Raw genomic sequence first — 16,417 nt, 5'->3', positions numbered from 1 at the left:
ATATATGTATATTTTTTTAAGTTTTACACTTAATGACACAATATTTTGTACAGTATCTTGAATTATTTTGTGGCTTTTCTTAAGAGGTCAAGTAAAATTTACCTTTCGTTATTTTCCGCAGTCGGTGTAAGGTAATCTATAATCCTAAGCAAGGAAATATATCAGTTTTTAATCTTTTAAAACGAAGCATAGCGCGCGCGCGCGCGCAAGTAGTAATTTTATCACATCCCATTTTCAGGAGCGCTGAGAGTAATCTTTATACGAAAGTAGCCGAGCTACAAGAAGATATTTCAGTCAAACGTTTTGACCTCGGTATGGCGCAATTGCGGTTAGCCGCAGTGCAAGCACAGGTACGCTTTCTTGTGTTTGTTTTTCTTTTTTACATTATACGCGGCGTTTGTCGCAAATTTATGAATTTGTTCATCTTTAACAATCGCCCGGCGTTCATTACTTTATTGCATTTTAAATGCTCTCATTTTATAAAATGCGTATAAAAATATACACCTCCTCTCGCGTATAACTCTTGCATTTATTATCACAAAATACAAACAAGAGAAAATTTCATTGCGATTCCTGGGAAAAATAAAGTACTAAATATATATCTGCTGCAAAATGTGAAACTCCGGCAATATTCTAGAATAAACAGGTTCTATGTATTAAATGCTTCTATATTCGCGACCTAAAATTGATCAAATATCTATCCCGTTGCATTCCCTCGATTTCATCCAATTTGTCCAACCACGCATGGCTTCAAGCCACGTTATGCCTATGCATAGCGTGTACGGAATTGATGTATGATATATAGCAGTGAATGGCTGCTTAATTGTTCGAACGTTGTTGAAGCTTGAAATGAAAAAAAAAAAAGCTCTCGCCCCGTTCACAAGTAATAATAAACAAGGAAAAAACATTCAAAACAACTCGACAACATTTATAATGACCGCGCAACCCTTCGTTAAATAATTATTTTAATGAGATAATTAAAACTCAACAGAGCGCGCGCAACTTTACGTTCACGCAAATTGATTTTGTTACGTTACATCATCGTGGGAGAGAGTGTACGAGAGAAATAAAATACGAGATATTCTGTGCGAACGAAATAGAATATCACGCAAAAAAAAAAAAAAAAATAAAATGTATGAAAAACTGTTAACGTTCAATCTGGAAGACAAAATTGAAATTTATCGTCGAAACAAAATCTTTGCACGCGAATTATTATCAAGCAGACTCTCTCACACGTGGCGCGAGAACTCGCTCGGCTCGGAGCTTCGAAAGCTCCGGTAGGTATTTAAGCTTCGGACGCGTTTGTAAATAGGAACGCGTTCATTTCCGTAAAGTTTCATATACAAGTGCGGAGACTTGTCTCCCTGTGGTCATTCACTGGCGATTGGTCATTCACTGATGCGCTTTAGCCTAAACGCCGCGTACAAATACCGGGTGGCGCGCAATCGCACGACATGCGCTCTCGCAACTGGGTCATCGGCGAGCACGAGCAAGCGTCTGAAAATCCATTCCTGCCGAGAGCGAGTCCGTCTATCCAGGTCAGGCGAGCAGGATCGTCTGCTGTCTGACTACGCGCTAACTTTCGCCACTGTTTGTCGTGAATATCGCGAATTGTTTGGCCGTTAACGATGGGTTGGACTACACTGCGTACGCGAGTCGTTAGTATATACATATAGATATATTTTTTTTTTTCTAGCGTGGATATGTGTCATTTTCCGCACGCCACATCGCATGACCAAAGGTGCCGCATGATTCAGTGGACTCGCTCGACGGGTACACCGTCGTTGAAGACAAGGTCGCCCTGGTTGAAAAGTGAAAAGGCCTACAGTGCTTTCGTTATGTTTATGGTTATTAAGAATATGCGCCGAGATGACGATTGTATCTTTCGTTTTATGTGACGCCTTCAGATAAAAGCAGTGCTCTGGTTGCACTGCGAAAAAAAAAAAAGATTAATTATATTCTTATATTCTTACACTCAGAAATATTTTCTAGACGAAATATATTTACGCGTCTTTGTTCAATTTGTGTTATTGTTAAATCGCGCAAAAATTGCGATACAGAGTTTGCGTGAATATTTAATCGACCGAGGTGTTAAGAGGATAAGCAGTTGTTCATTATGAACTTCCCGAGCACAAAGAAACTAATGCCGCGACCACGAACAATGGCTGAGCTCACATTCTCAATGACTATAGACATCAATGGAAGTTGTACGTACGCGCGTACTGTCAATGAATATATTCCTGTAAGTGAAAATGAGGCCAATATTGGTTGATATCTCCATGGAAACGTTTCAACCAGGGTGGTGTATCGACGCGTCTGCTTTCAGGGTAACGCGTTGCTACGTGTGCATTGCGACAGAGATTAAACTCGTCGCAGTACAACTCTCAAGTCGCTAAATACAGTATTTTTCTGATCGCGCGGTTTCTCGTATAACGACGTTCATGTTACGAATTGTATGTAACCGTCTCCCGATTATCATTTTTATTTATTTACTAAAAGATTCAGCGAACAAATAGCGGAAATCTTTGAACAGATGCGCACAATCGTCAAATTCGCGCGCTATTTTTTCTTTATCACTCATGGCAATGTGTAATATATATATATATGACAATAAGGAATATATATATATATATATAATACCACGTGTCCGAACTGAACTCGCATTCCGAATCACGTGTCAGTAACCATATTTCCTGTGAATTGCAGAAGGAGCTGTTCGGAGGCGGAGAGGCCGCGCAACCGGATGGAGTGACCAGTCGGAAGATGTCGAACGGTTCGACCGGAAGTCCCAAGCTCAAATGGCTAAAGGCGTTCAAGAGTCTAAAGACCAGCTCGCCCACGACGCCGCCTCTGTCCGACAAGTGAGCCACTCTTATTTCCTTTCTCGCTAACAGCAATTTTTCGTCACGTGCATGCCGCGAAAAGTACCCGACGTGCGTTTCCGACGCGACGGAGATGGTCTTCCACGACTCGGCTAAATATATCGGGAAGAATGTATACCGTATTCCGCTCTATCCGATATATTTCTTTCGACGACGAAGAAACAAGAAGGGATTCTGGCTTTGTTTTTCGATTAAATCCGATGTTGATCGTCCTCGTGTTCGTATTTTTCTTTCGTCAAAATTGTTTTTCTCTTTCTTTCGTGTTTTTTTTTAATCAATATACGTACGTATATGTACATATACATATATATATATACATATATATTTAATTTATATATGTATAATATAAATAAATAAATATATAATATAAATAAATAAATATACATAGCGTGTATTCGTGGGATGCGCAAACAATTCGCGTTATTACAAATCAACTCGTAAAATCATATCTTGATATTTTTTTTCTTGATTTTTTTTTTGTAATTTATATATAAGCAAAGAACAGCAAAATTATCTTGCGAATCCTACGAGAGATGTTTGCATGAACACAATCAACATTTTTTGAAGATCATAACATCGCTTCGTCGTGCTAACGTAGATAGACGAGTCTAATACATTAGCATTCTCTTTTTCTCTCAGTTTTTAATAGAAAATTAGAAGTTTTCCGCAGACTTTTATCTCTGCGTTTACCTGAGCGCGATAATTAGTGAAACATATTTAGAAATCGTCGTAGCACATTGGTTTTATTTATTATTGAAACTTCAATTAATTAAAGTAAATGCAAAAGTTTTGCAGAAGGAAAGCTTTTGTTTGTATTTCACGAGAACCGCCTCTCCGCGAAGAGGAGAAACGCCGTCGTTTTCATCTCAGGAACAAACAGTACAGAACAAACAAAATTTTTCCTGCCGCAACTTCGCATATAGAACGATGTTGTTAAAGTCAATTTACGAAACGAGATTGTTCGACTCTCGTCTCATTCCTATTCAGTTATACACACACACATATATAGCTTTTACTTCCGTGAGCCTTTGTAAGTTTCCCAATTAGGGAAACCATAGACCTTAGACGAAAAGAAACTTTGAATAACTGTAGATACTGTTTTGCGAATGCTCGACTAATAAAGAGGGAAGCAAGCGACCATGTACCATGCAGTTTCCACCGTCGTCGCCATGTCCAGGTAAGTTTTTTTCAGTTGTTCGTGAATATCTGTTGACATTTGCACTTTTCGCCTTCTGACATATCACGTTTGTGGAGAAAAGAAAAAAACAAATATATATATGTTGTTAAAAGTGTTTTCGCACAGTTATATCGTTCGCGTAATAATTTTTCGAAATTAATCAGCGCAAATCAATATAACACATTTTCTTTAAGATTAACTTAAAATATCAATCAATTTTATTTATTTTTTTTTAATTAACAAAATACAAGATGTATGCACTTTTAATTTCGCAATGTCACTTTAACTTTATTTTGTGAGTACTCTAATTCACACGAAAAATGTACGTGTCACATTTCTATTGTTCTTTCGAAAGCACGCACACTATGTATATGCATTATTAAATAATAATAATAACACGAATGCAAAAGAGCGTCTACAAAGCACAAAGCACAAAGCACTTTGTGAGACCGAAGTGTGAAGTTGGCCACTCTCCGATCTCGCAAAAGATCTTTCGTTTCTTAAATGAACTTTCTAATAGTGCTTCTCTCGTCGAAACTCTTTACAATGCAAAACTTTCGAGCACTTCAAAAGAACGAGCTCTAACATCGCAGAATTATCGAATTTTCACGTATCTCGGCGGCAACTTCACGCTTCCTCCTTCCGAGATCGCGAGGAGAATGGATAAAAAAAAAAAACGGGTCTGGTCTTGCAGGAAGAGCCTCGAGTCCGAAGGCGGACACACCTGGCGAGAGTACACGTACCGTAAGATCACGCCGTGCGACGCGTGCGGTCAGGTTCTGCGCGGCCACAGCCGCCAGGGTGTTCGGTGCCGCGGGTGCAAGGCGAACGCGCACACAGACTGCATCAACATGGTGCAGCCGGTGATGTGTCCGAGTCTGGCCCCGAAGAAGGGCGGCGGCATACCGCTTCTGCGACGGCAAAAGACGCAAGTACCCGCCGACGAGATGCCGGCGTCTTCCGATCACAGTGAGTACAGAAAAAAAATCTCGATGCGAGAGAGAAAGTTTCTTCTTTTTTCCCCCCCATAACTCACATTGTTCCCCTCATCTACCCTTCATCGGACGGCGGACGCGACAGCTCTCTCATTGTCGAGGACATTTTCTCGATGAACGATACGCGACCCAGGCGAACACCGATCGATTCCTCGATAACTCTATTATCTTTCGAACCCGGGAGATATTTTTTTCTCCGCTTTCTGCACGCGAAAGAGAGAGAGAGAGAGAGAGAGAGAGAGAGAGAGAAAGAACGTCGAATTTCTCCTCCTCCTCACGCTTAACGAGTTGATAAAAATAGTTACAAAATTTATTCGGAAGCGGCGGGCGGGCTCTATTCTCTCGCGATTTCTCTTTGCATGCAGCGAGTAAATGGATTCTGAGGAGAGAGAGAGAGAATAGAAATAGAAATGCACGAATTATCAACCGCTGTCGACGATATCAGAGAGAGAATTCGTAAACCAATTTTATTTGTCATAATTTTATTTGTCGAGTGCTTTGAAATAAAGAGAGAGAGAGAGAGAGAGAGAGAGAGAGAGAGAGAGAGAGAACATGTATATACGAAGTTTTTTCTATAATCTAAATTTGAAAGCTTTTCAAAGCTCGCGTCGAGTTACTTTCTGCAATTCTACTCGCTCGAGTAGTATTGCACAACTTATTTGACGTAAAATGAAAAACGTAAGTCAGAGAGCAAATATGTTCAGAGCTGCAGAAAGAATCTAATACAGAGAGCGATGTTTTGCACTATAAATCTGAAAATCTCTCCTTATGAGGATTTAAGTGGACATTTATTTACAATTCACGGTAATTGCAAGCTCGAAATAACGCGATTCATTTAATAATCTTCAAATTATGTAGAAATATATATTATGTAGAAGGTAAGACTTATTTTCTTATTTCTCTCTCTCTCTCTCTCTCTCTCACACATACACTTTCGTGAAGCATCTTCTCTCTATACTGCGATTTAATTGCGCGAAGCCATTAAACGTTCTTTCCGTGCGCGCGCGCGCACCATCTCTTATCATTTATCAACGCAAAAAACGAAAAGAGGGAAGAAGAAGACAGATCAATCTGTGCAAATTGAGCACTCTGCTCGAGCGCGCGAATCGAACAATTACCTATGCAGTCTGTCGGTGCGTTTTTTTTTTTGCATTGCTGTATCTCTTTATCCCGTATGGGCAGACGTGGACGCCATATACCAGGTGCTGAAGCAGGCAGGCGAGATCCGTGGAAATTCGACAAATTCACCACCTACGCCTCCCACAGCAGAACATCCTCCCTCCAGTGCAGCACCTTCATCAGCGAGGGCTTCCTCCCATCCCTGTTCCTCGTCCACCTCTGGTAAGGCGCAACCACCACCAACAATTCCTTTCGACCTTGGAACGTTAAACGTCGAAATTTTCGCAATGACAAATATTATATCACGGAGGAAGATTATAATATTATCTAAAATGTACACTCTGTTTTTTTCTCTCTAACTGTATCATTTTACATTGTATTAAAAACGCGATAAAGATTATCGTGAAATTCGGTATTCAAAATTTTGATCAATTTTATTGTTAAACAAACAATAGCTAGTTTTAAATCGAAATTTATACATTTTTCATAACGACGTAGTACCGGAGCAAACTTGTCCTTTGAATATGTATTCTAGTTTCTGTTTTTTAAGTTCAAACGTTTGATTTTGTATTTTTTTATTGGTTTTTTTTTCTTTCTTTATTTCACAATCTCTGGTTTTTTGAAGTAAAAAAATGATAAATAATATCTTTTGTATTATCATATTTTTACCAGTATACTCCGTAGTTTATTATTTTCACCCCATAGAGATAATCATAAAAGAGAGAAGATAAAAATATAATTTTATTTCATTGGGTTGACATAATTGTTATTTCATTTTATTGTATTCGAGCAGGATCGTTATATTTGTTTAATTTTTCACTTTTATATGCAATTTTATATTTTACGCACACACGTCTTTTTAAAAAACAAATTATATTTTTTGATACATTGAATATTTTTCTGTCGTATATCCCTTTGATGATTTTATATTTGATATTTCTATCTTCTCGTGTCTGCTAGTTATTCTGCTGTGTAATTGTATAGTCACATGTTTATTCTTTTAAAGCACGTGTATATGTGTGTACGTATTTACTATGTCGCTCGTGCTCCACGGTACTGTCAAGTTCCAAGGTCCGAAGAGTCACTCTCTCTATGTGTATATGTAAAGTCGCTCGTCTTCTTCAGGGACATGACTCGTAAATTCGTATAATCTATCGATTCTTTAATACACTCTTCTCTTCTTCTTCTTCTCCTTCCACGCTTATTTTTGTTTTTTTTTTCTTCTTTTCTTCTGCTGCTTCTTTGTCTTCTTCTATTCTGCTTCTCTCATTAAAATCAATTTAAAATCGATCTTTCGAGGTAAGTCATTGATGACGTAATTTCTGATACTGTTTAACACTCTCGTACTAGCCGATAAGATCGTCTGTAGTTACCGTAAAGTATTATTATATTTACAGTTTTATCATATCGTATTGTAATTGGTACACCCATGACGATAAATGCCACCTTGTTCGATGTCATTCGTGTTCGGCGTTTTTTTTTTTTTTTTTTTTTTTTTACATTTTATATATTTTTTTCCTTTTTGCTTATTTTCGCAGCGTGATCTTTTTTGTACATTACGACTTGTTATACATGCAAATATCTCGCGCAGAAAAAAATTCATGGTTTTATCGAGATATTTTCGAGTTTAACGGATGTACGTACAGCGAGATATCGCGTTGTAAATTGTGCATGCATAAATTATTTTGTGAATATACAGGTTTATCAACCAAGTAGACAGTTTACCTGATTTACCGTCGTTATTAGGCAACAATAGAGACTGCACTTCACTATCTCTATTACTTACGAGCGTACGTCCTCAGTTTCTTCGAGCGGCTCTCGTCGAGCTCTCGACAGCCGAGAATCACGTCGATAAGTCGAACATTCTGACTTTTTTTTTTTTTTTTTTGAGCTCGAGCTTGTCGTCGTGGGTGTCTCTTTCCTCGACGACGAGAGACACTTTATCGCTTCTCGCCCTTTTGACTTTTTTATCTCGCGCTTACCACACGAAATCTAAACGTCCACCCCAAGTCACTCCTCATTAGCTTTCTCACATCTACGTTCGACTAAATATCTGACATAATAATGACGGAATATAATAATAATAATTATCATCATCATCATCACGGACACATGATATATGGCGAAATGCGGTCACCAAGTAATATCATGTAATAATAATGAAGTTAATAAAAACAGTTGTTGTTCTTAGGAATTTTTTTCTTTTTCGTTATCTGATCGTTCAATTTTATTATTTTTGCTTTAATTATTATTCGTTTGTAATTTTGTATTTATTACGAGCAAAATATGAATATTACGCGATATGCAAAATCCTGAATATATAAATACATTGTACGATTAATTGAGATAAAAAAAAAAAAAAAAGAAAAAAAAAGAAAAAAGAAGATTCGTCAAGGAGCGAATAACGAAAAGAGAACATCGCCGACTAACTCCGAAGATAACGCGATATCAGAGTTTCTTCTTTTATTCTAACGAGAACTATTAACGAGAATTGACACACACACACGAGCTTGACGATTTCTGTAACATCTCTAAAAAATCATCTTGAGAGACTGAGACACCGATTGAGAGTTCGAGTGAAGAGTGAATTCTCACAGACAACCGAAAGAAATTCCGAATATCGATTGTGAAATCTGATTGATCAGGACGCGGGAGCGGCGGATCTACTTCAGGCACGCGACCATTCGGACAGCCTCTGATGCTAATGTCCCAGGAGTTTTCACCTTCGGTATCAACCCCGCGGAGGACACCCGAGATGGATATGCCGGTTCAGCGCGGCGCCAATAAGAAACGATGACGACGCATTGTTGCGTCGCGTCGTCGTGTCTCGCGCGTTCGACAAATAATACATTCACGCGAGTGCATCCGAGTGCGCATTCAGCAGCATCGCAAGGACCGCGAATAATCTCGAGGACGGATCTAACCGGCGTCGCGCCGGTTTCTCGTCCCATTTTTCTTTCTTTCGCTCGTCGATTTATTTATCCGTTTGCGCACCCTTTATCCGAGCTTTTTTTCTTTGTGTTCCGTATATTTCACGGATATATTGTTAGATACCCGTGTCTCTCGAAACACGTGTAAATATATCGCCGCAACATCCGACGATCTTTCGAACATTTGTTTATAACTGCCGTTATTTATTCGTACATATATAGGAAAATGAATATATTTTATATATAATACTATATATACCCATCTAAGAGTACAAATGAGTGTCCCACATATATATTCAGAGTACGTGCGATAAAACGTTATCGCGGCGTTAACAGATATTAAAAAGATCGAGATATTGCCACGCTATATTTACATATGCATAGACGAGATATAAAGGATATCTCAAAGTATTAAATTTTAACATTCACGTCGCAGAAGATAACATTATCTGTCTATCCGTCTGTGTTTGCTAATTCATTATAATTCGCGACCAGTTTCGTGACGCTCAGGAGAAGGAATGTATTTCACGTTCGCTGATTAATAGTCGCTAATGGACAGCCACGGAGAGACAACGAGCGCATCAAACGGAGATACTCGCGCAAACGTCGAGTAAATGTGGGCGTCGAATTCTCACAATCAGTCGAGTGTATCGATCCGAATGTAGATATATAGGTCGCTATGGTCGCATTATATGACCGAAAGAGCGACGATCGAAAACCACGTTTTACACACACGAGGGTCGAGAACACGCTAACGCGGATCCTTAGAAATTTATTTCCCCGAGGTAATTAGCTAACTACATGAGAAAACGGAGAGAGGAAGAGGCACCACTTAGGAAAAACTCGGATTATATACCGTGAAAGCGCACGGGAAATCGTACGGGATCTACTTTAGGAGCGACATAGAAAGGGAATAAGGTGCGCAAGCATATTTTGCGATTTGAATCACTTCTCGGTTTGCGACATCGCGAAACGTCGTGTTCGCCTAATTTATCATTATCTCGTGTACACGCTTTGACATCGCCGTTATTCGCGGCAATCCATCACACTTAGGATTGTTTATTGATCGAAGAAGAAGAAGAAGAAGAACATTTCCGATGAAAAATTCATAAGATGAGAATGCATAATGCATGAAAATACACAACTTGAATAAATATTTTAATTCGACACACCTGTTCGTATATTCCGAAAATGTGTGAAAATCTAGTTAGTGTTTAGTATTTGTATGTGTGTTTTGTGCAAACGTTACGAGATTTTTAAAAAATTTGTTTTCATTTATTTTTAAACTGTTTTTTTTTTTTTGGAATTAAATTTTGATTCAGGATTTAGGATTTGATTTCTCTTGTGGATTTGTATCGCAAATAATTTGCAGATTTAACTCGCACACAAGTTAAAACAGTACGAAATAAAAAAATATTTTAACTTATTCGAAAGATATATTCTAAATAAATTGATACACGCGTCGCGTTGTGCTTGGGTTTTGACAAATATTAAACATCAAAGTGGATTTATATTACCTGAGCGTGTGGAGAGAAAAGCAATCGTGCTTTGTGGCTCGTTGCGCGTACGCAAATATATCAGGCGCGGAAACAATTTACGCTTCTCAATCGTTTTAAACCGATAGACTACCTGTTTTTTATGCCGCTCTGATAGCGAACAAGCTTATTGGTTCGGTGTTACGAACCTTTTTATTATCGCAACGAAGGAATTTTTTTTTGCTTCCTTTCAACTTCACTACACACGACTGTTGTGTTTTTTCGCTACTTCTTCGTTTTTTTCTTTTTTTTTTTTTTTTTGTTCAAATGCATGTTAAAGTTCGGAGATCATTCTAAGTAGAGAATAAACGCATAATTTTGCATAAAAAACACGCCATAAAATTCTCGAACGATATAGTTTTATGGAGTACACACAGGACGATAAGAGTGAAAACATTTTCAGTGAGGCTAAACTTACGAGCGTCGCGAAGCGCTTTTATACGATAATGCACCGAGTTTTGTTGTAAAACAAAGTGTCGTCTCTTATCGCTATAGAAGAAAAAAAAACTTATCGATAACAATTTAATTCTTCATCTCTCACGGATTTTGAAAAACAAAAACAATTACCGTATAATTTGTGCTCTTGAAATACTATCAGAAATAGAAGAAGATTAGAGAAACAGCCGATAATTTAAGTAGAGCAATACGGACCAAGTGGCTCGTTATTTGTAGAATTGTTGTTTTCCACATGCACGTTGAAAATCAATCATTTGTGAATCTTCTACGACGAGAACACATGTAAATATTGTAAATAAAAGGTCTCTTCCCGCAGGTTTGGAAAAATTTTCAATTTTATTTTGTCGCGCGAGTCGTGTCCCGTTGTAGTTTGGGTGTTTGTGAGCTTCTCATTTTTTTTTTTCAATGTATATACATTATTATTGTCGAATAATTAACACAATTTGTAAATAATTTTAAAACAATAGATAGATCAATCCCAATTCTGCTTGCTCATCAATATCATACTCGACGCTGACGGCCGATTATTTCTTTTGCGAGTCATTAAAAACTTATTATGGAACTTCAATCACTTTCACAAATTTCAATTCACGACGTGTCATTCATTATCGTGATTGTGTTTCGCAAACATGATTAACATTTTTATCGTCTCGTATTAACAAAAGAATATGTCTAATTTCATCACAAAAAGAGGTCTTATCAAATTTATCATATTCTCCTGAATGTTTTATTATTAATAAAATAATAACACACACGTACATTGGAAAAAAGCAGCAATTACGCTTCATTGTCGTCATTTTTTAAATGTTTCGATGTCAGCGTCGAATCGCACCCTTTCGTGTCACAGCTAACACACACCTTTCTAACCGTTAATTATGAAAAACCAAGCGCCGCATAGCCCGCAACGTAGACGCGAGAGATTGAATCTGAGGATGAAAAGCCTCAGCTTGGACTCACCGGAAGGCACCGCGCACGTACGGCATCGTCCGCGGGATTATTATGCCGCCGGTCCACGTGGAACCACACCGCCCCGACACTCCGATAGCGGCAGTATCAACAGACTGTGTGAGTACAGAGGCAGATTTGATAAACTAACGCGATACATATTACCAAGGTCGATGCATATAAAATGGCCAATTTGCAAAAGCTTTTCAGCAGAGGAGCTTACGAAACACTGAGCTTATACAAAAGTCCATTTAATGACGATGTAGTGACTATTATAAACATAATTTAACCGTAAATTATTCCAAAACGAGTATTTATGTGTGAATTAAATTAGCAGAAAAATTTTATATATTTACTATTTATATATATAATCGCAATCGACACGTAATGTTGTAGAGGCGATAATAAATGTTTCAATACGCAAAATCTGACGTTCGAAAAATCATATTAACATCGAAATAATAAATTTCAGTACACGGAAGTCAACATCCGGGATACGAAGGTGCGAATAAATTTATAATATTCCCTTTCCCTGAGAACTCCTGCTTTTTATCGATGTGAAAATAGTTATCCTTATTCCAAAATAAATAATCAAAGAACATTAATATAAAACGTCGAGATGTTAAGTGTTTAAAAGAGTTTTCATCGAAATCTGCACATTTTTATGTTTTTCTAAAATCGCGGATGTATATATATGTACGAAACGGCCATTTCACATGTAACAACCTAAAGAAACTGGTTTCCGGAACTGTACAAGCCGCAAATTTTTGCGCGCAAATGTCGCCCTTGCAGCACCATGTAGTCCGGGTCAGAGCCACGGTATGCACGGTAAGCACGTGAGGAGCCCTATACGGATGTCATCGATGGAACTTCAGGACGATAACGAGAAGTCGTACTCGTCGGCGAGTACGTCGCCATGTCCGTCGCCGCACACCAATAATCAGAACCACTTGAACCCGCCCGGCAAACGCGTGCTACCACCCAACAACCTCTACGTCGTTCTGTACAACTTCGAGGCACGACATCCGGACGAGCTGGATCTTAAGTAAGAATTCGCATCATGTGTACGGTAAAACCGTTATTTGTAATCATTTGTTTGCGGCAATCGGTAGTCACGTGTACAATAAAAACGCATGCGTTTCTTTCTTGTTAGTCAAAGTAAGACTATTTTAAAAAATAAATAAATAAAACAGAAAAAGTCACATTCACATTTCGGTTAGATCAAGTTGGCAAAATGTTTTTAAAGAACAATATTAATGTACTAATATATTGTAAATTTTGTTATTGTGATTGCGACTTAAAAACGCGATTTTTACGACTATTGTAGAGCCGGTTATAAGGTGACAGTGATTGATAAGTCGGAAAAAGATTGGTGGAAAGGCAAGTGTCTTGGTGGTCGCGTCGGTTATTTTCCAAGTGCGTATGTGATGCGAGTCGAATCCGGTCAGAGGACACTTCAAGTCACACGCAACTTACAATTGGCTGATCAAACCACTCTTCTGCGAGATCAGGTACTATTCCGTATAAAATTTATTATTATTTCGATAACAAAAATAATTTTGTAAAGTTTTAGTAAATTTTTACTAAAAGTTTTTATGTCGTTCATACTTTGATATATTAAAAACCGATTTGTTTCAATTATTTTATTAAAAGTAAAAAAAAATAAATTATTTTTCTTCTCGATCTCTTTATAGTTCGATTTATCTTGCGTATATTATATACAGGGTGTCCCAGAATTGGTTTAACATCTCTCGTAGACAGGTAGAAGGAATAAAACTGAGGTGAAAAGTCCTATACCATTTTGCTAGATTCGCAATAGTTACTGAGATTTTAATTAACAAAGATCCGCGAATAAGCGTGCATCAGGCTGTCTTACGCGCGGAGGACAGCCCGGCGCGCTTCACACAATTACATTTTAATATGTATATGTTATAGTATATGTTGTTATATTAGCTCCTCCCATATGTCGCTATGGGTAACACCGTTAGCGCGCGAAGCGCGGCGGGCAGTCTTACGCGCGTAAGACAGCCCGATGCACGCTTATTCGCGGATCTTTGTTAATTAAAATCTCAGTAACTATTGCGAATCTAGCAAAATGGTATAGGACTTTTCACCTCAGTTTTATTCCTTCTACCTGCCTACAAGAGATGTTAAACCAATTCTGGGACACCCTGTATATATGTATAAGACAATATAGTCTACAATTATAACAAAGAAGCTTGTTTGTTACGTCACATATGTAGATCGTGATTCAAGTAGGCGAAGAGATAGACGGTGTGGCAATGGTGAGATGCGCGTCGACGTTCGCATCCGCCGATCATACCGGCAAAGAGGGTGATGTTCTTTACAAGGAGATTCTTTGCCCTCTCAAGTACCTGCAGGAAGTGTGACAGCAACCTTATCATCATCAGAGCATACGTGGCGGGAGCAACGAGCGTCGCCGATACGTCGATCTGCGCGATCGGTTTTCGACTTCGCGTCGTCACGTCGCCGAAAAGTACTACGACTGTTTGCAGTGCGCCGAGCAGTGTCGCCACGCGGACAACGTCAATCCCAACAGCAGCAACAACAACAATTATGGCAACAACAACAACGGCAGCAGCAAGAACGACAGCGGCACTGTCGTTGTCAGTCGAAATCGTGGCAATCGTTGTTCACCCGGTCTAAACATGGAGTTGTATCCCGACAAGGAGATACCAACGTCGTCTAATCCTAACGAAATCCGGAAGATCCGAAACGGCAAAAACAATCTGGGCAAGTCTTTGGCAAGACACCAGTCCGCGCACTTAACGCCAGCCAAGAAGAGGTCCTCACTTGCCCGACCGGTTCGCGTTCACGATTCCTTCGTGCAGCCCAAACGGCTGATGGAGACCGAGGATCGTCCTCTTCAGGATCTGCAACGAAATCAGCAGCAGGCGGGATCGTCATACAAAAATCCGTGGTGGTGGGAGCATCGAGATCATCAGGAGCCTAACACGTCGAGCTACGTCTATCATCGGGACGCCGAGGACGGTGGCGCCGGTAACTGGCCTATCCGTCTGCGCCTCGAGCAGATGCTGGAGCTGACGCTGCCGCAGACCAAACGGAAGAAAAAAAAGAAGAAGAAGAAAAAGACGACGGCGGCGACGGCGACGATGATGCTGATGAAGCAGCAGCAGCACAGCAGACAGGGGTTCAAAGACACCGAGAGGCTCCTAAAGGTACTCAGCATTAACAATGTGGACCAAGATAATAGGTACAACGTCAAGCGATGTTCTGTTATGTAGAGATTTTAGATTAAAAAAAAAAAAAAAAGAGAAAAAGAGAAAGAGAAAAAGAACAAAAAAAAAGCAGCAGCGTGTAACAGATTTCTTAGGGAAAAGAAGCATGTAGGACTTTAATAAATATGCTCGTATCTGGAATTCCCCTGCTCGAATGCACTTTATGTCTGTGCAAGTATCATATATTATATACCGCGCGGAAAAATAATTAATCGTTCGTATCCGCGTGCAAAAAAAAGCGGCGAACTATTAAACAAAAAATATATATATATATTAAATATATTTACAAGAAAGAAAAAGAGAGAAAGAAAGAGAGAGAGAGGGAGAGAAAGAGAGATAAACAGAAAGTAAAAACCAATTTCATTCCACTGAACTGCCTAGGATCATCGCGGACGTTAAATTCGCGAGCTCCTCTCAGAAGTTTTGCGACATGTACCGCTTTTCGAAAAATTATTTTTTATATATCGAGAAACATCGACAGTCAGTATTTTCTGTCGATCGCGAAAATGATTCAAGAGCGACTTTGCGAATCGCTCGTTCGCGATTAAGAGCAAAACGGAGGAAGAATATCACGTATCAACATTTCTAATATTTGAAGTACCAGTTTCAGATAAAAAATAAAAAAAAAAAAGGTTTGAATGTTGTTTCATTTACTTATCGATCCAATTTTCAATCCATATGATACGAGAGAGAGAGAGAGAGAGAGAGAGAGGAGAGAGAGAGAGAGACAATAGTTTGCGTTTAAAAAAAATTTATTAGTTTCTTTGTTTTCGACTCTTCGAGTTGTTATTTATACGTCGAAAAATAGCAATTGTCCAGAAAAGAGCAACAAGTACCTACAACGGATGTACACGCGTAATCCAAGTGCCATATAGCGTCGCAATTAAAGCATTAAAGCCTATAAAAACCTAAGCATTTGAATGAACGTTCCAGTATTAAGTATATAACAAACAAGCGTGTGATTTGACGTAATTCGTGGTGTGATGATTCCGAGATGCACTCCTCCTCGTCGTTTCGTAGACAAAACATACACACATGCGCGCATATAAAGTATATAAAAGTAAAATTTTCTGCCCGCGAATAAAAAAAAAAAAAAAACGTCACGAGGAAAAAGTTCG

At 38.8% G+C, this 16,417-nt stretch overlaps 1 protein-coding gene across 2 annotated transcripts in view; it reads left to right on the top strand.

The window, feature by feature from the left end:
• Positions 1–14,447, top strand: part of LOC109851827 — a 30,131-nt gene extending 15,684 nt beyond the window's left edge. The window contains exons 5-13 of one of the 2 annotated variants that reach the window (XM_020422301.1): positions 239–350; positions 2,707–2,861; positions 4,754–5,028; positions 6,237–6,395; positions 11,983–12,159; positions 12,512–12,541; positions 12,832–13,084; positions 13,367–13,550; positions 14,283–14,447. In XM_020422301.1, coding sequence (XP_020277890.1) covers positions 239–350; positions 2,707–2,861; positions 4,754–5,028; positions 6,237–6,395; positions 11,983–12,159; positions 12,512–12,541; positions 12,832–13,084; positions 13,367–13,550; positions 14,283–14,429 — 1,492 coding nt within the window. In that variant the 3' untranslated portion in view covers positions 14,430–14,447. The remainder of the gene's footprint in view (positions 1–238; positions 351–2,706; positions 2,862–4,753; positions 5,029–6,236; positions 6,396–11,982; positions 12,160–12,511; positions 12,542–12,831; positions 13,085–13,366; positions 13,551–14,282) is intronic. The other variant, XM_020422302.1, reaches the window with a different exon arrangement.
• The last annotated feature ends 1,970 nt before the right edge of the window (positions 14,448–16,417 follow it).

The sequence above is a fragment of the Pseudomyrmex gracilis genome, unplaced genomic scaffold (assembly GCF_002006095.1).
Source record: "Pseudomyrmex gracilis isolate BER0280 unplaced genomic scaffold, ASM200609v1 scaffold_21, whole genome shotgun sequence".
NCBI lineage: Eukaryota > Metazoa > Arthropoda > Insecta > Hymenoptera > Formicidae > Pseudomyrmex > Pseudomyrmex gracilis.
The sequence above is the reverse complement of the archived record's forward strand: the minus strand, read 5'-3'. Positions and strand labels throughout refer to the sequence as shown.